This window comes from Seriola lalandi, unplaced genomic scaffold, assembly GCF_002814215.2.
Source record: "Seriola lalandi dorsalis isolate HSWRI2012SDOR001 ecotype SW California unplaced genomic scaffold, Sedor1 jcf7180002054764, whole genome shotgun sequence".
Lineage (NCBI taxonomy): Eukaryota > Metazoa > Chordata > Actinopteri > Carangiformes > Carangidae > Seriola > Seriola lalandi.
Window position 1 is genome coordinate 422,959 of NW_019525317.1, and position 23,776 is coordinate 446,734.

A 23,776-nucleotide genomic window follows, 5' to 3' on the forward strand; every position below is an offset into this window, starting at 1 on the left:
CCCCCACCCCCACCACCAGCCAAAGTGCACTGAGCACAGAGTCACAGTTTCTCTCTTCTCTGAATAACAAATTCTAGCGTGAAGAGAAATATCTGAGCCTCCTGTGTTGATCAGGCGTCCCATGAACCATCAGTTTGTGCTACAGGACTGTAAAAGACGTATTTAATGTCCCATTAAACGTGCGCTTCTCGCCTATGAAATACATGCAAGATCCATTTCTGTTACGCATGCCCTCTACAACAGGTGGAACACTCACACACACGCGCACACACACACACACACACACACACACGTAAACAGTGTACACACATACATCAACCACACACAGATTAGCACACGCCTTGAGTGACAGATTGTCACACTGATGAAAAAAGAAATCTACATATTCATATCCGTCCTTTGTGTTTGGAGAATGGCTTGTATGTGTGTGTGTGTGTGTGTGTGTGTGTGTGTGTGTGTGTGTGGTGGGTTCATACGAACCATCGCAAGCTGTTTTACTGCAGTTCAGGTTTTTAAACTAGCAGGGAATAATTAGACTTATACAACATGTTTATGTTTTAGACGAGTTTCTTTTTAACGGTCTGCTCTCTCTCATGAGACCTATGGAAGGCGTCCTTAGTACATTAGGGATTAAATATTTAACATTGACAACATCAGTGTGGTAGGTTTTACAAAATTCCACTTGTGAAGCTGTTGTATAAAAACATCCCACACCATGTTTTTCTAAATATAAAAAAATATACATAAATGGTCTCACTTCAAAAAATCACAACAAACAGACACAGAACTCAACTCCAGTGGCAGATCAATGAGGCGTTTCTCAAAAATGATTGAAACATATTTGGTGAAAAAAGGGTGTCGCAGACTCAGAGAGACAGATTTCACTGTGTTAGCAGTTGATGAGACGTTGAGAGCCAACCTCAGGTAGAGAATCTGAGATCAGCACAGGCGTCTTTTTGAGTTCCATTTTCTGCTCAACTCTCTGGGATGCCACTCAGGTCTGTGTGTGTGTGTGTGTGTGTGTGTGTGTGTGTGTGTGTGTGTGTGTGTGTCTGGCAGCCAATAGTCTTGATCTCAGATAAGAGTAGGAAGAGGATGAATTAAAGAGGGGAAGAAGAAAAATAAATGGTTCTGCACTTCCTTTTCCCATTTCCTCTAACCTCCTACTCCTCTCCTGCTTCCTCTCTGATCTCACACTGAGGCTGTCTGGCTGCTGCTCCACTTCTTTTCATCCCTTCTCTGTTTTTTCTTATTACTTTCATTGTTTTCCTTCTACGCTATGTGTCTATGTCCTGTTTTTTTTTTCTTACTTTGTTCTTTCTTTTTTTTATCACTTTGTTCTTTCTTTTCTCTTCCCTTTGTGGGTTTGATGCTTTCTTACTTCTCCGTCTTTCCTCTCATCTCGCCATCTTGCAGTATCAGTTCGCCCTCGCGCTTCTTCCCTTCTCTCCATTCGTCTCTCTTCTCTGATACAGTGCCGGTTTGAAGTAGGAATCCAGTAGTCTCCAGTGTAAATCAGAGTCACCAGACTCGCCTCTTACTCCACTTTTCACTTTTATTGCATTACACCATAACGCACTTGCATGCGCGCACGCACGCGCACAAACTCTCCCAACCCCCGTCGCTGGTTTGAGGCAGGAAGGATGGATGAGTGGTGGCAGGGGTAAAAGATAAAGAGGGGCTGACATCCTGCGTTCACCTTACTGTGTCAGAGGAGGGCAATGGCTGGATGAAAATCCCAGTAACATAAATCATTACATTTTAAGGTGAAGACACCAAGGTTAAGGTTAAGGTTAGGGTCAGGCAAGTGGTTGTTGGGGTTAAGGTGTGTGTGTGTGTGTGTGTGTGTGTGTGTGTGTGTGGGTGGGGGGTGGATAAGAAATATATCAACACACACCTCCTGACAAGCTGTAGATATACTTTGTTCACACATGGGTGCATGCACAAAACACACACACACACACATACAGAAACACAGAGATAGACACAAACACACAATACATAACAGCACAGTCACATACACCTCTATAAGAGCGATCACACTTCTTCAGTCCTTGTGATTGGAGTTTCCTTTACAGTGCCACTTCGGTGTCAGGGCGACATTGAGCACTCACAAAGACGGTGAGAAGGATAAAAAGTGAAGGGGAGTGACTGAATGAGAAAGAAAAGGGAAGAAGTGTCAAGGAAACAGAAGAGAGGGACAGGTGTTGGAAACATATAGCAGAAGTTGTGATTTCATTTGACCATTCGATATAAAGTTATGCTGCATTTTGACCTTCACCTGCGGCTACAACCTTAAGTGACTAAAGAGCGTCATGTTGAAAAGCCGCCCTGTGGGGAGCGCAGACCCTGTTGCAGACACGCTGCAGGGATTTAACAGCATGTCCCGACTAGCCTTAGATTCCCTCGGGATGCCGCATGAGGAGAGAGAGGACGTGGATGTCTCGAGTGGTTCGCTTAGTCTGCTGCCAACGTGAGCACAGTGAAAACACAGATGGCGAAAAGAAGAAGGTAAAGCGGCTCCTTTTTACTGAACAATTTTCAGTGTCGCCACTTTAAACAGCCAGGATTAAGCTGTCATTTTCACTCAACCCTCAAAAGGAGGAAAAGAATTAGACTTAGTCTGGACATGAAATTGGGGTCTTTTAGGAGGCTTCCCACAGAATCCTGCAGAATGAGAGATAATGTAATTTCATTAGAAATTATCCCATTACACTCTTTATAAGACTACAGTAATAGAAATATGTTTCTGTCACCTCAGGTGCTCACACGGCAGACCTGTGAGTTTCTGCAGATCTCGAACTTATGCTGTGACTTTTGAAATTCAGTGATGAGAAAAGGTATTTATCATATTAATGGTGTTTCTAAACTTGTTTTAAAGAGACATTTTCATTTTCATGGCTGTCTCTTTGTGTGCACCACACTGTCCTGAATATAAGACCCCAATTAAATATAATCCTCATCTTACCGAACAGGAAACAGATAAAACAACTTGTAGATTTATTTAAAAATGCTCTAATCGATATTTTTATATCAACAATGAATTAAATGACTATATATAATGCTTAACGGCTCACAGTGAGCCCACAGAAAATAATCACCCAGCTCTTCATGTTCATGTTCCTTCAGCTCAGTGTTTTAGCATCCTTTAGCTCATTGTTTTATTTTTACAGCCTGCAACTTTAATATTTTTTTGGTTCACTTTCTTCTTTCCGTCCCCAACAGGCAGCTGTGTTCAGCAAAAAAAAATAAAGCAATCAATTTACACTACCAGCCGCAGAACCAACAGGAGCCAAAGCTAGCAACTAGCTTGTGAGCATAATGTGTAATGCAACTCGCAGCTTGTTGTGCTGCCCCCCAGTGGCCAAAAACTCATATATTGCAGGTTTAATTGCAGTCAGCAAAGATTTGGTTGTTTTACTGCATTTCCTCTGACACCATTCTTTCTCGGCTACGTGACAGATGATTTAGCCTCCACCATGTCTGTAGTAGAGACATTAAGGCAACGATTCGAGCCAATGTGGTAATATAAATCACGGAAAAAAAAGAGAGACATTTGGGAACCATTCCTCTGTGTAGATGCATAAAATCATGCTGCCGTCATGGAGGATTCAGGAAGGAAGAAACAATCTACTTCCTTTAAATTTGTCTGTCAAATTTTTGGGAGAAAAGAACAAAGAGCAAAGTCTCTTGTATGACAGAAAGAGGATGTATGAAAGCATTAAAACGAATGCTTTTGGGGCATTGTTGAGAAAGAGAGAGAGAGAGAGAGAGAGAGAGAGAGAGTGACGGCCTGGAAAAAAAGAGGAGAAAATAGAGAGATGGCACTTTCCGAAGATAGATGAGGACATAGTTGGAGAGGAAAAGGAAAGGGAGAGGAAAGAAGGAAGGAAAAAAGAGGATCCGAGTGCTCTTTTAAATGGAAATTGGCTCTCCTACTGATGGCTGGGACGAGTAATGACGACCCCCCTGACTACTTCAACATGGTGTCAGCATTTTTACATGCGCACACACACACAAAATATTCACACGATCATCATCCTAGACGTCCACACACCTACATGCACGTTCAAAAACATGCAAGAACTTAGTGATCACACACACACACACACACACGCACACACACACACACACACTCATCCACGGCCCCCAGCAATGGAGAACAGCATGAAAGTTTGATGATGCATCATTTTCTTAAGCACCTCTATCCATCTTCCTCCCTCACGCTCTGCTTTTCACACCCTTCAGTTGAAGGAAGATGCTGGAAACTTACCTCAGCTGTACGTCTGTACATATACAGGTGGATGTGTTTAAATACACTGTAAGTGTGTCGGAGTTTCTCCTATAAACACAGAACACCTGAGAAAACATCTGTGTCAATTATAAATTCATATCTGCTGGTGAATCTCTCATAGTCCAGTAGAAAGATGAAAACGCTAAAACACAGTCTGTCTCACTGCAAGTGGGAGGCTCTTATTTTACCAACTATTTTAGTTAGTAAACTGGAAATCAGAGCATCCGTGTTTGTAGAAATTTAGAATTTTAATGATATCTGGTGTCGGGTATCCAGAGTTCGGTGGCTGTGTGAATGAGCCACTGCAGAACAACTTCACACTTTCAGCAGTTGGTTTTTACTCCATCAACACTTATAGGAGTGTTGCTGGAGTTTTGACCTCTGTAGACTTTTTCCTTTCTCCGTGCACCTTGGAAGTAGGTGAAGTTGTGCCAGAAAACTTACTGTGACCCGACTCTTATTAATCAAACTGTTGGAAGCAGCTACTGCAAATACCACAGTTCAGTATGGTGCAGATGTCCTAAATCCAATTCACACTGATGATAAAGCTGCATGAACTATAACACAAAAGCATTTAAGGGTTCAGTATCCTTCAAATGAAGCATACTGAGATGCACGGACGAGGCAAAGTGTTTGTATCTGTTACAAATCTCCACACTCAAAGACAATGGAAAAGCTTGTAGTCACAAAGGAACTGTCTTCTACAAATTATGTTTATATGCAACTAATTTGCAACAGAAAATATGTTTTGTAGAAAATATAATTGTGCTTGAGTGCATTTTCTATTAGCATAATGAGGATATGTTGAAGTTGCAAACATATTGATATTGAGCATATCAGTAAAATGTTTACAGAAAACATATTTGTTCCAAAGTATTCGATCTTAAAGTAAAATATCCACTTGTAACTACAGCATTATTAAACTGTTTAATGGTTTTGACTGGGTGAAGGTTGTATGGAAAGACTGGGGGATGGGACTGTGGATGAAAACTCTGATCTCTGGTTTGACATTAATTCACTTTGTTCTCCCGCCATCCACTCCGACCACATCCTGTCATCTCCGCTGCCATTATTGAATGTGGAATTTCATTCATTCAAAAAAAAATGCCTCTGAATACAATCCTGCCAGCGATTACATTGCCACGAGAATGTAGGTGGGAAGACGGTTTAGGTATTTATGAACATAATTTCTAGGCGACAGGGCTGAGAGAGGAGCGTGGCCTCATGCCTCATGTAAATGGAGATAACCTCACCTTTTCATACAGTCGTTCCTCAGAGGTTTTTGTGGCGTTGCACTTGGTTGTACGAGCAAAAAAATGCTTTGCTGTGTGAAGAATAGAAAAACGCAGAGCTTGAGAACAAAGTTCACACCCTGCATACTTTTCCACCAAGGCAGACGCTGCATGAAGCGTGTTGTAATGTCGGCTTCAGAAACGTATAAATGATGTATAAAAAATGTTGAATACAGCCTAACTCCGCCATCAGAGACGTGTGTGGAGGGTTTGAAACGCTGTTTGATATCTCCGAAACACACCAACAGCTTATCACTTCAGTGCTGATTTATGGTTCTTTAAATAACCACCTTCGGTACATAACTCAGTAATCAGTTGAAAACGTAGAATGGGCACAGCGGTGAAGTGTCGACTGTTAATTTTGTCAAGTACAAGTCATCTTTTGTGTTTGCACATTTGTGCTTGTGTGTCTGCTCACTGAGATGATTCAGTGAATTACAACATTTGTATTTTCATCTGTGCTTTTTCTACTATGAGAAGTAAAACTGTGTCTTGCAGGCCTGTTGCAAACACAAGAGAAGTTGGCAAATGTCCATATTACTAGTTCAAATTCCAGAGTCTATTCTTGGTTTGTGTAACGGCTGACTCTTACCAGTGAATGCTATCCATAACTTGGTTATAAGCATCTTGTTCATTATATAGATACTGTCGAGAAAAATGAAGGTAATTAAATCAAAGTGAACTTTTAGATCATAATCCTGTTGACAATAGTACATTTAACATTCTCATTATTTCATGTGAAGGTTGGAAACCAAGCATTTTTTTTTTTTGCTGTCGTTGTTGTTGTTGTTATTATTGCTGTTGTTGTTGTTGTTTTTATGATCACCACCCCAGTGAGGAGTTTGTACTTCTGCATTGGTGATCCAGCTCCACATGGTGGTTTTCATGTCTGCCTCGCTTCCTCTGCTTCTCGTCGTCTTCTCATATTCACAAAGAGAGGAACTGGTGGGCTCTCTGTGTGAGTTCTGCTCAGTGTACTGCAGGCAAGCACACAACTCAATAGAGACCAAATAGCTTCCTATTAAACCCACACTGCTTGTAAGACAGCTGGGCTTTAGTGCAAGCCTGTGTTCTGAGTTATTGTGCCTGTGCATCAGCAGTGTGTGTGTGTATGTGTGTGTGTGTGTGCATGCAGTGAATGCATGTGTAGTTCTGTCTGTCTGTATGTAGGCATCTGAATAACAAGGTGCAAGTACTTTGTGGCAAATTTTTTGGTTGCAAGTCTCTATGTGTGCATTTGTTTGCCCTGTTTGTACTGTCAGGGAGCTCCTGCTGCTCCGGTGAGTGATCGCATCACCAGCGGCGACGTCCTGCAGAGACTCTTAAATAGGAATAAATTATTTAGCAGGGACACAAGTGCAGCTCAGCAAGATTACAGGAGCCACTGCTTCATACATGAAAGTATAGGCCTCAAAATAAACCCTTTAATGATGGCTGAGTGTGCATGTGCACATACACACACTTTTCCACAATGCAGATCATATAGGAACGTGTCAGTCAACTGAGTCAGCATTACAGTGGAAAGATACAAGCCTGCTGAGTGTAGAGATGTTGAATGTAGCTGGAGGTCACTTTATGATTATTATCATGACATTTTGACCATGATCACAATAGCATCAGATAAAACATGATATCTGGTGCATGAGATCTGCTACAGCCCTTATTGGAAAACTGCCTTCACATCTTACTTCCATGTTAGTTAACACCAGGACTAATGACTGGCTTCCACTCGAGTTCATACTCAGCTTGTTACATGGAACTCACTACCAAGCACTTTTAAACATTTATTCTTTTGGTAACTCTTGGTCGTTTTAGATTCTTAATCTCTAACCTTTTAATTTGTCTTTGTACCCGTTTTGACTGAGTCTTGTCATTACATTACTTATTAATTATATTGTATATGTTTGTTTTAATTGATCTTCGTTTTTAGCTGGTATTTTTATCCACTCGACATCATTGTAAATGAGGGATTCACCCTCAATCACTTTCAAGTTTAAATAAGAAAGAGAAGAAAATAATACACTATACAACGCAAAATCAAATTTACTATTTCCCAAACAAAAATCCAGATCTCTTAATTACAATACTACAAATACTACTAATATAGTACTACTATAAAAGTGCTGCATTTAAAATGTTACTTAAAGCGTCAAAAATAATTAATTGATAATTAAATAATTACTTCTTATACAGTTGTCTACTATAATCATTCACAGTGCAGCATGTGTTATTATCTGATCACATGATTTGTATGGAAAATCTGACTTGTTACATAAATGTAGTGGAGTGGCATAAAATTGAAGTACTCATGTTAAGTACAAGTACCTCAAAGTCCTACTGAAGTACAGCACTTGAGCAAATGTACATGTTTACACTCCTCCCCTGCAATGATCAACCTTGCACTGTATTTATTTGCTGCATTATGAAAGGCTTTTACTGTCAGCGTGCGTGTGAGAGAGAGCTTAAATAAAAACTGTCCATAAAGAAAAAGTCTATAAAGCCAGAGCTTGTTTAACAAACACAGAGCAACATGAATATGATGCCATTGTGTCAGACAGTCATAAACTAGTAAAAGGCTGAAGTGCCAACAGAGCAGAACAATTCATTATAGTTGTCAGCGTGAAAGATAGGAAATACCTCTGCCTCCGCAACCTAACAGAAAGTCACAATGTAGGTGTTGGAGAATCAATACTGTGTGCAGCAAGACATTGTGTTAGTTCATGAAATAACTCAAGGTTCCTGTGGAAAGTTTTTGTGGCTAATTTCATTTATAACCACCTGCGAGTGGAGCGCATCAGTGCTTCAAAACTATGGCAGGGAGAAGGATGGTTTTTTTATATCTTCCAGAAATCAAAGTGCTGATAAACGGTGCAACTATCAAAGAGACGTAGATGTGCGTCTTTGTTTTATCCGTGTAAACACACTTCACCACAGTCCAGTGGATTTTTGGCAAAGTACCTTTCCCATCACATTGCTGCAGTGTTTTCCATTATTAAATGCCAAATATGTATCAATAAAATGCGGCTGTTTGTTTGAGCCTTATCTAAACCTAAGCTATGAAATAAAGAGTAAACAGTTTTTGCTTTGTGGTGAGTGTATCTATGTTCTTTTTCTTTGTTAACAGCTCATATTCGTACTTCAACACCCCCAGCCTCATGTCTAAACATGGAGGGGAGTCGAGTCTCTAAAAGAAATGGGCCTCGTGGTGTGAAGGAACATCTGCTACTGCACCCGGCGTTGCGATTTTGTTTTCATGATGTGCTGCAAGCCGCACTCCTCATTTGCCTTCTGACCGATGACCAGATTCCTCATTATATTTGAGGCAGTGCACTTCACGCCCTCTGTTTACATTCATCATGGCTTCTGTCTCAGTGGGGTCACTCCAGTGTTGAACTGGGCCCATTACCTGGTGTTTTACAGTAAACCTTAATGGGCTGTGTATAATGGGCATCAGTGTGGTGTGACAAGGTGTGGCACTCAGTACACTCACCTTAACGATACATGAGGATACTTTTAAGGCAGCTGTAAAATATCATAATAAAATAAAACATTACTGGAGGTATAAGTTTCTGGCCACTTGGTAAATTTAAGTCCAAAATCAATCTCTTTTTGCTCTGTTTTTGTCTCCACCAGCTCCTAAGAAGACGAGTTTCCACAAAATACAAGAAGAACAGTTGCGAATGGATTGTGTTTCTATTAAGTTATGTTGTGCAAATGAGGCTGGGTTTTTTCCTATTGCAATTATCATTTCAATTAAACGTGACGAAAGATTTCCAGCAGGCTGCCTCTCGGTTGGAACTGGCTCTCTGGGGCTATGATACGACAGACGCCACTACTTGAATGCGAAAATAGTGTTTCCATTTCAATTTTGCGGGATATTGCTATGTAGAATAGTCTGGAAAAACCATCTCATGCAAGTGGATACATTTTTTGCGACATTTCAAAGCTCATGTTTCCATTACTCGTTTTAAAATTCGCAAATTGTGCATTAAGCAGGTAAATGGAAATGCACCTAGAGAAATACATGGCTCTTAAGCTGTTAAATACTCCTCTGTGTTCACTAAGTAGTCTCTAACTGTGTCTGTCTGTTGCTTGGTGCAGAGCAGGTAGTATAAAGCGGGCTTTTAGATATTTTTCACTGACAACAGCTGCATGAAAATGATGCTGTGACAGCTGAACAATGAACCCACTGCAAGATCTGTAAAGTTGAGGGAAACTACAGATTCTATGTAGATTCATCACTATGAGTGACGCCTCCCACATTTCCATTTCATGTAAGCATATCGATCGTGGCCAGTTTGAGTTCCCATAGTGGAAAAGGCCTATCCCAGTCTTTCAGGAGCCAGTATAATAGAATGAACCCAGAGCTAACGGTGTCTGAGTTCAGACTGGCTCTGGTTTAAGTGCAGCAGCAGAATCTCACTTTTAATCAATTTTGCATGCTCTGGTTTTTTCTTTATTGCTCTAAGCTCTTTATTGTACTACACCCCTCCAGTAATGTTAAGATATTTGACATAATGACATAGCAAAGTAAGTATTCCCTACAACACTTAAACACCACCTGGAAATAAACAGTGTCAAGCTTCAGTAAACGATGTGATAGGCCTACTGGCGACATCAAAAAAAGCTGCCCAATTGGGGTATGAATATGTAAATTGCATGCCCTTGCATTCTGACAGGATGTATACGTATGTCTGAAGCTACTGGGATTAGTGAGCGGATGTTGGTCACTGCCCCCTCCAGACAAATAAACTCCACTCCACTCTGTGAGATTAAAAACTATTAAAAGGTGATGAGAGTACAACCTTCTTAATCTCTCCTCAGTCGGCAGCGTTTACTATCCCTCATGTTTGTCCAACGCTCTCTTACCCATAAACCTTAATCATCCACTTCCACACTCAACCCAACCCTTCCTCCCATATCTATATGCACACTACGTCCTCAACCCATTACCCCCCATTTATCCTTCCACTTTCCCACCAGTTCCTCCCATGCATCCGTAACCAGGCGCTGGCCCGTCTGCGCCTCCCTCTGTGGATATGGAGCCAGCTAAGCGGTGTTAAAGCCAAGTCCTCAGGTCATTTGACTTCCAGTTGTCCGCGGAGTATGTTATTACCAGGGCACTTGCTACGCCCCCTCTCCAGCCTGAATCTGAAAGCATCACTCTCAGACATTCGGCAGACTCTCATTCATTTTGAGCCATTAGATAAATTCCCACAACAGAAGACTTTTGATGAGAATGTTCACAGCTTCTTCTGCAGCACTTACATTGCATTTTATATTACATGCAGCAGTGTTACATTGCTTAAAAACAGTGCAACATTTTCTTGCCGTGATCTCTAAAGATCGACACCATGTGCGATGTGAAACTGGAGCCACATGGTTAGCTTGGCTTAAAGACTGAAAGTAGCAGTAGACAGCTAGCCTGGCTTGGCCCAAAGGTAACAAAATCTACCTACCAGCACCTCTTAAGTTGTTTGTTTAATCCATAAAAAATAAATTATGTGCCAGACTGTTTCCTGGCTGGGAGCCACCATGAAGTTGCCAAACAATCAGCGAAGACTCCAGCTTTAGAGGTGCCGGTAGGCTGACTTTATTTTTTACCTTTGGACAGAGTCATTAACATTATAATATGTAACTTTTCCATATTGAAATGTCTAAAAATGACTAGACCTATGACCTATTTTGTTGAGCTGTGTATTTACATTATCCTAAATGTTTCCATCAGTTCTCAAGTCTGTGATTTTCATCATGGTAACATCATGGTTGCCTCTCAATGACATCATATCCCCGATGTGCATGTGTCAGTGTTGTGGTTTCCTGCCAGAAAAATGACTTTTACCCACTTATAATGAATAATGAATAATGAATGACTCATACTGAAGGAATCCAAAGCGGGAGAAGCTTACTGCAATGGTGGTGAAGACAATATCTCCCATGATCCCATGCTATTTCATAACGTCACCCAATGCCGTCTTTTGTTATTGTTTTGCTTGAGAGAACCGTAGCGACAGGAGTTACATACTGTGCTTTAACATAAGCTAACTGTCTCTTGGCTCCAGCTTCATATCGAACAGACAGATCGCTGTGTCAATCTTCTCATCTAACTCTTAGGAAACAGAGCGAATAAGATCATTACCCAAAAATGTCAAATTATTCCTTTAATGGCACAAAATACGTGGAAGATTCATCAAGGTCTCTCGCAAGTCTCTAGCCTTTGGTGGAAGGAGAGAGAATCCGATGACAGAATAATCAATGAAGCGTTGCTGTGAAAGTAACCAGGAATCTTTTTAAAACTCTCTCTCCACTTCACCAAGGTTAGCTATCTGCTTTACCATCAAACACTGCTAAATGCTGCCTGTCTATGCTGCTATTGTTGCTTTGAGCTTTCAGTGTGTGTCATCAGTCACTGCTGATGCAACCCTCTAAGGGCACCACAGGATAAGGTGATATATAAAGCAGCAATCAACAGATGAGAGGACATAGCTGTGTGTGTGTGTGACAGAGGGCTACAGAAATATACAAATCGGCAGAGCCTTTTGTGGTTGTGTCCCCTTTTTCTTTTTTTGCGCTCATGAATGTGCTTTTGTTCTCGTTAAGCGCACTGCATTGTTTGTGCCTATTCTCATTGCAGCCACTGACAATCCCATAGTAACAGTGCTTCAGCGGCCCACAGTAATCGCAGTCTGGCGAAGGTAAATCAACTACAAAACAGATGCAGTTTGTGTATGTGTTTGAGCACTAGGTGGTGAGTGTGTGAGGAAGTGGACATGGCAGATTTAACAGGCCGGTGAACAACAAAGAGCTTTTCCTCTTCTTCTTCTTCTTCTTCTTCTTCTTCTTCTTCTTCTTCTCCAGTCGGCTCGGCTTCATGCTTATGGCTCCAGCTCCTGCTCAATAGCTCAAGAGATAGAAGGATTGACACATAGGAAGTGGTTTGTGCACACTAGCCGCATTTATGGGATAGCATGGTTGAGAGTTGGGCGCCCAGTTAAAGGTCCCATATGGTATAAAGGTAGATTTCCATGTCTTCTTTTATTATAAAGCAGGTCTAGGTTCTGTATTAACACTGTGAAAGTATCAAAGCCTCAGTCCACAGAGAAATGCACACAGCCTGTATTCAGAAACTGAGTCTTAAAACCAGCCGTCAGGACTTCTGGAACTTTGTGATGTCACAACCATGCCCCAAGCCCCGCCCACCTGGACCCACCATCCAATCTTGCAGGATTTGGTTTCTCTGAGAGTGACCTGAAATCTGCTATATTTTTATTCGATCAGTCAGAAAACAATCCCAGACTCAGAGCCTCCTCTCTTCTGATTGGCTCACCGACCTGTTGTTACTAGAGCTCCAGAAATAAGCCTGAGAGAGGAGATGTAAAACTACATTCAGATGCTTTTTGGCTCTTAAAACCACAAATATATCTTATTATGGACCAACACTTCAAATAAAACACTGGAAAAGTGTAAAATATGGGCCCTTTGAATTTGAGCTGGTAGAGTTTGATTTAAAGACCTAGTTTCATACATATGAAGAAGAAGATGCAGATGCAGAAGAAGGCGACTGGACTGACAGGAAACATGCCAGATGCTCTTTCAGATAATGTTTGAGATCAGTTCACTGTAAACAAAAATCCTAAAAACACAAAACTGGCAACATAATTTTGCAGTTCATTCTCATGTTCTCTCCGGCGGAGACTGCGCAGACAAACACAAATTCACACCAACAAAGGCTGGGGAAGTGAAAACATCAGCGCCGCACAAAATAATAGCCTGCCCAGACAGAAAACACAATTCAGAGCTGACAGGACAGACAGTGACAGCATAATGACTACTGCCGCTAATGCAGGTACTGCACTGCACTACAACAACAATGCAGCAATTTTATTAGCCGGGCACATTCTGGCAGAAGGATATTGAGTTGTGATGGCAGAAATATTAGTGACATTGAAAAATCGGAAATGGAGTCTCATTTTTTTTTTTGATGGTAGCCTAAATGGACAAAATGAGGCAAGACACGAGCAGTAACAAAAGCACACGAGTAGGTTTGTGACAATCAGATCTGATTTTAGATAATAATCTGCAGCCAGTTGGTGTTTCCGCTGAGGAGACCAGACTCTGCAGTTCAACCTATTCTGTCTATCTGTCTCAATCATCAATCCATCTCTTTTTCCCTTTTTCTCCAGGTTGGAATAAGCGAGTGGACTATGAGCCCGGAACGGGGAGTAAGCAGCTGTTTCCCAAGATGCACCTGGAGACCTGTGGCGGGCCGCTGTCATCTGTGAGAACCACGGTGGAGCTGCAGACGAGCCACATCGGCAAGGGCTGCGACCGAGAAACCTACTCTGAGAAATCTCTACAGAAACTCTGTGGTAGGTTTTGCAAAAAAAAAAAAAAAAGGAAATTGCTGTTGTGGTTTGAATATTATAATATTCATAATATCATTGTGTGTGACCAGACTGACAAATAGCTTAGACCGAGAGTGCATATCTGGCATATAGAAGCAAACCACATGAGGGCTGGACCTGTGGCTATTTGCATGGCGTATGATATGTAGAATATACAGTAGATGGCTGATCAAAGGTGACTTCTGACTGATGTGGCAAACTGAAAGTTGATGTATTAAATTAGAAGTAAGCTGCGGCTAAAAGCATCAGTTGAATCCATGGTCTGAGTACCAGGGTCAGACAGGGCCTGAGGGCCTTTCTCTTCCATTTTTAAACCAACATCTGAAAGCTCTCGGTTTGTGTTGCCTTCTCATCTCCACTGTTGTCCCTGGTAAACCCCTGTGCTAAATGAAGGCACCAGAATTGCAACTTAAAGCTGTGTCACTAATGATGTGACAGAGCGAGGGCATTAGTCGCCCCAGATGCTACCATGCTTTCTCCTCAGTGACTGATGAGCAGCCAAGCTGCCGTGTCGGTGCCCAGAGCACCAACAAAGCAGTCGAGCCTACCCACTCCCCACTCCCCGCCCACACTGCGCCGCCAGCAGGGGGGCTGGAGTCATCATCTTTGACTAACGGCCTTCACAAGCCCCATTCCAGCTCATCTGAATGCATAACATCCACTCCCTGCCTCCCCAGGCTCCCAGTCCATGCATGGTTTACCACTAAAGAGCCCTTTTCAGGTACCTCATAATCATTATCTGATAGTGAATAGAATAAATTGTAATTGCTTTTTTAAAGCACAATCAATTTGAGATAATGTACAAAGACATCGGGCAAAAAAAGGGCTGCAACTGCGTCCTGGAGAAGTCGATGCGTATTTATTTACTGAGGGAATCTAATTACTGGAGTCACATTGGCATGAGTAAGAGGTGGTGAAAAACAGAGCTTTAAAGACGGGGGAAAAACATCAGCTTACATGCTAATGTTGTGTTATTAGCAGGAACGAGCAGATGCATGTTTGTGCAATTGTTCGCCTGGACAAAGGAGACATGGTGAATTCTGACATTGGCCGTTTTTTCCTCGGAACAGCGTGTTTTCCACCCTGCTTTGATTTATCACCATCCGTAAGCTGTTATAAATGATTTATAAATGTGGTTTAAACACATGAAAAGCATTTTTCACTGTCACACAGTGGCAAAGATCGATCGGTAAGGGCATGTCAAATATATTGAGGCGCAAGGTGAACATTGTGGCGAAATAACGTTTGTCAAGGTGACAGCTTGAACACACAGATCGTTCAGGACGCAACACATTGAGGTTACTGTGTCAGAAGAATGATGGAGTTGCTTTTTAAAGGGAGGAAGAGAAAAGGGAACGGGATGAGTCAGTGAAAGCAGTCATGATAAGTGTGTTTTGTCAGGACGTATAGGGATCACTCTAAACATTTCATATGATGGCTGATTCACACCAGACACTATATCCTTCTCCCCAACTCCTCGCTGCGTCTTCTCTCTTTGTGTTACCATAGCACTCCGTCAATACGTCCCCCCTGTTTCCACAGAGGCACATGTTAGTGGTGAGCTATGTTCTGAATTTGTGAACGATGACTCATGTCTCTTTCCTTTTGAAAGTCAGTTTCATTTGCCATGAATCAATAGCCACATCCTCTATCCATCTCGGCCCATTGATTACACATTAAGTCGCACCATCTGCCTTACTCATAAGTAATCATAGCCAAGGTTAGGCCAATATACGCTGCATATCTGCTGTGATTCTTATTGACACATCTTCTGTCGCACCTCTTATTTGTGACCCCAGGGGCTTCCTCGGGCAGCACTGACCTTCTCCCTGCCCCCAGCGCCGCCACCAACTGGACGGCTTCCCTGGTGACCGACAGCGGGAGGGACAGCGACTTGATCTTCAGGTTTGATGGTCGTCAGGCAGCGAAAATCCCAGACTGGGTGGTTCCGCAGAATCTGACCGACCAGTTCACCATAGCAACGTGGATGAAGCACGGGCCCAGTCCCGGACTCAGAGCTGAGAAGGAGACACTGCTCTGTAACTCCGACAAGACCGGTGCGTAGGAGCCTTAACAAGGATCGACACTCTCAACATTGACATTCTCCACAAACCCCATGACAAGACCGAAACCAATAATGAATTGATCCCACCTCTCTGTGTAACCACAGTCTGGTGTAAATTATATATAACTCATCATTGAGAAACATTGATACTAATTTTGTGGCTAATTTTTGGTCGATCCCTGCTACCAGAAATGCTCACTAGAGCACCAACTACGTATTAATCCATATCTAAAAGTAGTCCCCAACAAATTCACTCTTTGTGTTTGAGTAATGTTTGCTAAAAACAACAGTGCCCAGCTGTTTTAGGAAATAACTGATCTTAAAAAAAAATAAAATGTAACTATATACTTGTTAGTCATTTAAAGTTGAAGGCCCAATCAGAGTAGAGAGGTTAGAAAATGTTACAGAATTTACTATTAGACTCTTGGTTTTGGTCGTTTCAATATATTTTGATCCTGAAACAGCTGAGGGCCCGTCCAGACTTTGCATCTGACTTGATCAGCGTTTCTCACATGAGCCTGCGGTTCGATCAGAGTGATTAACACCACACACCACAAATCAAGTGAGTGGATTAGCTGATCCCAGCCGAGCCTCTGATTTTAGGATTTTTGTACACGTTACCAGGATGGTCCATTGACTGGAGACGTGGCACATCACCAAAAATCTGTAAGCAACAGGAAGTCAGTCATTTTCCAACTGCAGCTCCCTGCATGATACAGAGAGATTGGCTGCACAGTGACGGGACAAGTGGGGCAATAAAGGCCAACAAAATGTTTTCTTATTGACAACAAATAGTCTGTGAAATACCTCATACTGTTTATTCCTCTATGTCATGGAGCTACGCTAACAAAGCAGAGCATAATTAAATATTTATTTAGTTTAATGTTATGCCCAATCGTACATTGATGGTGGAATAATAGTGTAAGGGTAACTGTGTGTTATCATCGTACTGCCTATCTGAATACTGTGAACCTCAGTGGGGTCCCAGCAAAAAGGAGAATAATTTTTTCACTGTAAGTAACACAGTGACAGAATGTATGACTATGCTGGTCATAGGTTTTAAACGCTTTCTGTAATAAAACATCTAAAAGCAAATATCTTATCAAATGGGGGTTCGTGGTCTAATTTGTGTCAGTGTAGGGGTCCTTGATGGGTAAAACTGTGAGGACCACTGACCTAAGCAAAGAGGTCTGTGATGTTCCAGCATAACAATCTCAGTAACATCATGGCATGTTTGCCAATAGGGATGAATTTGTTTTAAAAATTCCAGTGAAACAAGCCGATGTCAGCCGGGCTTCATCCAACTGAGTACATGTGGTGATTTGGTCTCTGGTGCCAACTCCTCTCTTTCTTTCTTTCTGTCTTTCTTTCTTCCTCCTCCCTCCCTTTCCAGAGATGAACCGTCATCACTACTCGCTGTATGTCCATAATTGCCGCCTGGTGTTTCTGCTGAGGAGAGACTTCACACAGGTGGACACGTTCAGACCGGCCGAGTTCCACTGGAAACTGGAGCAGGTAAGACGCTGACGTTCGGACACGTAAAGGCAGACAGGAAAACCTGTATCCCGGGCGACCTCAGTTAATACATCAGTTCACCTTTGTGGATGTGATAAGTAGGTTATGAGCCAATCTCTGGATTAAACATCCACTGGGATGTTTTTTCTTCTTGGCTTAATCTATGTTCGTCTGTATCTTGCACTAATATTACAAGACTCCTGGCTCATTTAAAAGTGTGGCATGAAGTCAGTTCACTACCTTATAAAAAGCTTTACACACATTCACAGCTTTGTGCCTTTTTGTGTGTGCACACAGTAACTTGTGTGCATTTCTATTTAGTGCATAGTTACACTAAAAATCCTTCTTCAGTGCAAAAAAAAAAGCCTAACCTTTAATTAACCCCAATTAATTTGGAGAACTCTCATACCACTCTTCTTAATAACCATGAAGTTTTTAATGACTTCAGTGACTTTTCAATATATATTTACAGCCACAGTAGTTTTTTTTTTTCCTTCCTCTTCTTTACCATTTCACTGCCTGACACATCATATAAAGATTTCTCTAAGGAATAAAATATATCAGGAGATAAAACACTGTGTTCACTGGCAAAGGATCAGAATGAGAAATAATTGATTTTGGGGCCTTTTTTTGGTACAAAAATGTTGGTACAAGTAGAGCAAGACTGGAAACATATCCAAAACTGGGTCAACACTTTGATTCATAGGTTAAAATATTAAATTTTGTCACCAGTTCAGATTAATATTTTATCTTTAATCACAACTCTATAACGTTTAAGAGTGATTTTACAGTCTGTAAATACAGTCTGTTATCAGTGTATGTCATACAACTCGAACAAACAGAAAACAGAGACGGGAATGTGCTTGCTTCATAGACATGTATAAGCGTGTGTGTGTGTGTGTGTGTGTGTGTGGGTGTGGGTGTGTGTGTGTAAGACAGCAGCTGTGTGTTGATGAGGGATCCTGTCTTAAAGTCAGACAGGTCACCTCGACTCGAGACATTTGATTTGGGGGAGAGACACACAGCTGAGCCTGGACATACAGATGCAGCTCCCGGGGGGGGGGGGGCTGTTTGTATTATTTTAGATACATTTCTATTAATTTTAAGGATACATATTTACAGTGTGTGTATTTGTTGACCTGGTTGCTGCTGTATACAATTGTCTTCACAGAGTAAATTGAATTTGATCTGAATATTTCAAGAATTTTTAAAGACACTGCATTTAACAAAAGTACATCAGGAAAATACAAGGATTCAAAAAGCTACACAGCTAAGCACGCTTCACAGAGAGGTGCGTACGAAACATACATTAAAACGCCAGACGTCAGTGGTAGCAGATCTGAGACTAACTTCATAACAAGCCAAACTTAAACTCAGCAGCTGTTTGTTTAAAACAAATCTTTCCAACAACCATTAGTGCTTTTTCTAGTTCCAACTGCATCTTCTCTTCAGCTGATTGCATCACTTCAATTGCAGGACTTGCACTCGCCCAGTTAATCTTTCATTCATATTATAGCAATAATTTAAGCTCATAAAAACATTATATTTTTGGACTGGGCCCTTTGGTATTTTGATCATGTAGCTTGTGAAAAAGAAGGTGTATCAGATTAAGTTGACCACAGCTGTTAGTTCAATACCAGACACAAAGACAAAAAGTATCAGACACAATATTAAAGGACTTTAATCTATTTATTTATTTGGATCCCCATTAATCACTACCAGCTACTCTTCCTGGGGTCCACTAAACATTACATCATAATGTGAAACAATAACAAAAGGGAACAGGAAAACAACGAACACAAACAAACACTAAAACTATTAATAATGATAAGCTGTATCTAAACTGTCAGTAAGACGTTTGATACAACTCAAAAACAATAATACCACCAAAAACAGCACAGACTGAAGAAGTGACTGAAGAAAAAAAGATAGATAGGGATCAGGGACCAAAAAATAAAAAACGAGATCAAGAAATCACTAATTAACTGAATGATTCAATTAATAACATGGAATTAGAAAACCTTAGTATTTGTAAAATCCTGGATGGTGCCTTCAAGCGTTTGACTTTTTCTGTAATGTGCAATTTAGCTTGTTATCAGGAGAAGAAACTGCCACTTAATGTTTTAAAGCTATCCAGCTAATATCTTGCTAAAAGCTTCCTAAATTCTCACATATCTGACTCCAGTTTGGAGCTTGTTTGTTTGCAGAAAACTCAATTTGTCATAAAATGGACTTCGCCTTTTGAAGAAAACATTACAGCTCTAAGTTGTTTTCCTGCTTTGCCACATTGAGTTTGTAGAGTCGGTTGGATGTTTTACAGGTCCTGTTGGTTACTAGAGATGTGTAGGTGGTGAGTTCATTCGTAGACTTGTCTTCTTGTCTTCGAATTGATGGGGGTGTTTTTTCTTTCGTTAGCTTTAGGTGATAAAAGTTTCTAAGGGACTTCTGCAGTGTGTGTGATGCTGGCAGCGCATACATCTTCGACACAGGCTGCACAATAGTTAAATGTAGAGGTTTCCTGACCACTTTTTTAAATCTCCTAATCCTTTTTTTAACATCCTCTTTTTCATCTTCTTTCTCGTTAATAGTTGTCTCTTAAACTCCGGGGCATGAAAGGAAACTTTCATTAAGTCGCTATCTCCCTTTCGCCTTGTCACCATTTCCTCCTCATCTGCTAATGTCTTTTAAACAAAATGAACTTCTGAATACCTCCAACCCAGAAAGCTGCTCCACAGAGGAATCTCCTTCTCTCCCTACATTGGTTTATCACAGAAGTGATAATTAATTTACAATCCAATCAGGCATTACAAGCCACAATATAATGACTGGAACAGGGGGGGGGTGGGGGGCGGCTGCAGATATTAGTTTTACCTGCTGAAAAAAAAAAATCAGTGTGCTATCTCTTAATAACAGACGCAGTAGTTTCGAGGCAGCATGGCTTTATGTGTACAGGCCTATTGTGTGCAGTGTGATTCACTATTTTTAAGCTTTTCTATCTGTGCTGTGTGCTTTGTTGAGCGAGATGGCCTGAGGTTTTTTATTGGCTTCATTGAAGAGCTGTGCATTGAGCTTGTATTGAACATGTCTTTTGTGCGCGGTTTCATATTCTTTAAAATGTAGACTTTCATTCAGGCATCTCAAAGAAGGAGACTGTCAATCTTGAACATGTTTTCTGCATGAGCCGTTGCTGAATGAGCCTCTGTATGTGTTAGAACTATGTAGAAAATTGGATCGGGTGTGCGCTGTCTGAAAAATAACCTCATGCACATGCAGGTTATAATAAAGAGAATGATTCTGCCTCTCTCATATACGTAGGGTCAGAGAAGTCACAACATAATAAAATTTCCACTATGTGACTCACACACAAGATAATGCGCCTACAAATGGGTAAAATAGAAATACAGCCAGTGCAATGAATTTAAATGCACAGCCATATATAAAGTGTTTAACATGCTAAGATTTAATGTAAACAAAAAAATGCAACAAAAAGGCACACTGAATATAATAAATTATAAAGTACAGGCTCTGCAGTGGAAACAATTCAACAATTATCATCACAAACATGAATGTACAAGAAATGATATTAGCTTGAGACCCAACATAGTTTCAAGCTAATGGACGCACACAACAGTGAATACAAAAGCAGTAAGACTCGTGTTGTTACTCAGCTGGTCAGTGGCGCTCAGAAAAACAAACACTGAGCAGCATCGTACTGGGAAGATGGAACATACCACTCTGTTGAAGTTCATCAGCGCACTGACGCAGATGAAATCGCTAGCAAGTTTGTTCGGAATGGAATGCTGTTTTGCACGCTACGGCGCTAGTTAGCACGCAACTCGCTCCTAATTTCACAAACTATATCATGGGCTACACTTCGCCAACTCGCCTGGAACACGTACAATGACAGACACCTTTGTCCATCCATCTGTTTTTTTTTTTTAAATCTAAGTCCTTGTAAGCAAACAGGGACACGTCATAATGGATGGGGCAACCCGCTACCACAATAACAAACAGTTTTGAGCAGGAGCAGAGATTTACACTCGAGCAGGGTCTATTTTAGAGAGAGTGCAGGGTGTTGAGGGGAAGCAGTGAAGAAATAATGCTCTCAAAAGGAAAGACCACATTCTTGAATAAAGATGGGAAAGAAACTCTATATTTTTCTGCCATGTTCCACATTTCGAGCCGCTGTTCACTGGTTCATGAAATGCTGGTGGGATACATGTTTGGCCCATTAGACCCATAAAAGATAGTATTTCTGTCTGAGGCTGGCAAATCTTCGTTGTCAGTGGTGTTTCATTGCTTCCGTGTTTCTTTAGAGTTTTATAACGCGCCCTATGCAGACAGACAAAGGGAAATGCGGGTTGTACAGTTAGAACAAAGCCTGCACTGTTTCCTCATCTGACAGGGTGGAGGGACTTTGGCAAGAGGAGAAAATCAATGAGAAGTCACTTCGAGCCTTTGAGCTGTGAAAAGAACGAGAAAAAAAATGACTGAGATAATTGAGATCCAAATGATGTTTCCACCAGGAGTCTAAATTGAATGTGGAAGTGACATCATTACCTTCGGCTAGCCCTTAGAAAACACTTATTTTTTTGAGGGAAGCAATCAAACAAACTCTCATGGGGGGCTTTTTCTGATTTCACAGTGGTCAGTGGGAAATACGAAATTGAATCAGTTACCATCCATGTGGTGTGTTACATATGACAGATTTGGTCTGTGTGTTCTGAATGGAGTGAAGATGGTTAAGCAGCTGAGACAGCGACAGTGTGAATGAATGTTTGCATAGACAGGTCTATAGTTTTCTCATATATACTGCAATGCCTTTTAGAAAAGCCTGAGTTAAAGGTCCCATATTGTATAAAGGTAGATGTCCATGTGTTTTTTCATTGTAAAGCAGGTCTAGGTTCTATATCAATACTGTGAAAATATCAAAGTGCTCAGTCCACAGGGAAATGCACACACCCTGTATTCAGAAACTGAGCCTTAAAACGAGCCTTAAGGATTTCTGTAATTTTGTGATGTCACAGCTCTCAGCCATGTCCCAAGCCCCGCCCACCTGAACCCACCATCCAACCTTGCAGGATTTAGTTTCTCTGAGTATTTACCTGAAATCTGCTGTATCTTTATGCAATCACTCAGGAAACAGTCAGCCAATCAGTAGAGATGCTCAGAGCCTCCTCTCTTCTGATTGGCTCACCAACCTGTTGTTGCTCCAGAGAGAAGCCTGAGAGAGGGGATGTAAAACTACACTGAGATGGTTTTTGGTTAGTCTGACTTTTAAGCCACTGCGTCAGCGTGGCTTTAGGGGTGGAGATGTGAGTTGGAGAGTCATGTAAGTCCACACTAAGGTGGATAATTAGCAGTGAAACACACCACAAACATGCACAAACTCTCTGCATGTAGTTGAATAACAGGTGGAATAGTGAGAGTGTCCCATCTTTACTCTGTTACTGGATGCTTATTGGATCAGGTAGAGGCGTCACTGAAAAGTAGGAAAACACGTTCTCAAACACACTTTGCACTCATTAGCCAGGCTTAACTAGTTTCTTCAAAGCAGCAATAAAAATAATGCTGACACTTTCTTCATCATTTGAAACTACCAAGCCTGGACTTCTATTAGGGAAAAGCAGGAAACTGCCCTGGGCCCCAGACCCACACGGGGCCCAAAGGCTCTAGGTTCACTATGTGACAATTAGTTTGTGGTGATTTATTTGATTACAACTGATGCTCAAGTACATTCTGATTATAAAATAATTGGAGCCTTAAGGTAACGCCTGCATTATCAACTAATCTTCTTAGTTAAAATGCAGTTTTAAAAGCCTTTATTGACATGGACAACATTAGTTTGTGCTTAATACCTACAGTATTAAATACATACACAAAAACAGATGGGGGGGGGGTCAGCAGGGCGCTCAGCACATTGTTTTCCCAGGGGCCCTTTAGTGATGAGGTAATCCAACCCTGGAAATTTCTAATATTGGATTTGATCTGCTGTGGCTGCAAGCACATGCAGTAAACCAAGAAACTGGTCATGAATTTCATAATAACACCATTTGTTTGACAATCCTGTAGAAATAATTCTCTATAGATATATTTAAGTACATGCCGCCATTTTGAAAAGGGCTGCTGTACTCATTCCTAAAATAAAAAACATCCAGAAACTGATCTGTGATTAATCTCACCCCTCCAACTACACCGAGCTCTG

At 41.2% G+C, this 23,776-nt stretch overlaps 1 protein-coding gene across 1 annotated transcript in view; it reads left to right on the forward strand.

The window, feature by feature from the left end:
* Window positions 1-23,776, forward strand: part of LOC111668877 (calsyntenin-2) — a 251,382-nt gene that overhangs the window by 166,712 nt on the left and 60,894 nt on the right. Inside the window, exons 6-8 of the mRNA XM_023425028.2 lie at window positions 13,770-13,955; window positions 15,791-16,048; window positions 17,450-17,571. Coding sequence (XP_023280796.1) covers window positions 13,770-13,955; window positions 15,791-16,048; window positions 17,450-17,571 — 566 coding nt within the window. The remainder of the gene's footprint in view (window positions 1-13,769; window positions 13,956-15,790; window positions 16,049-17,449; window positions 17,572-23,776) is intronic.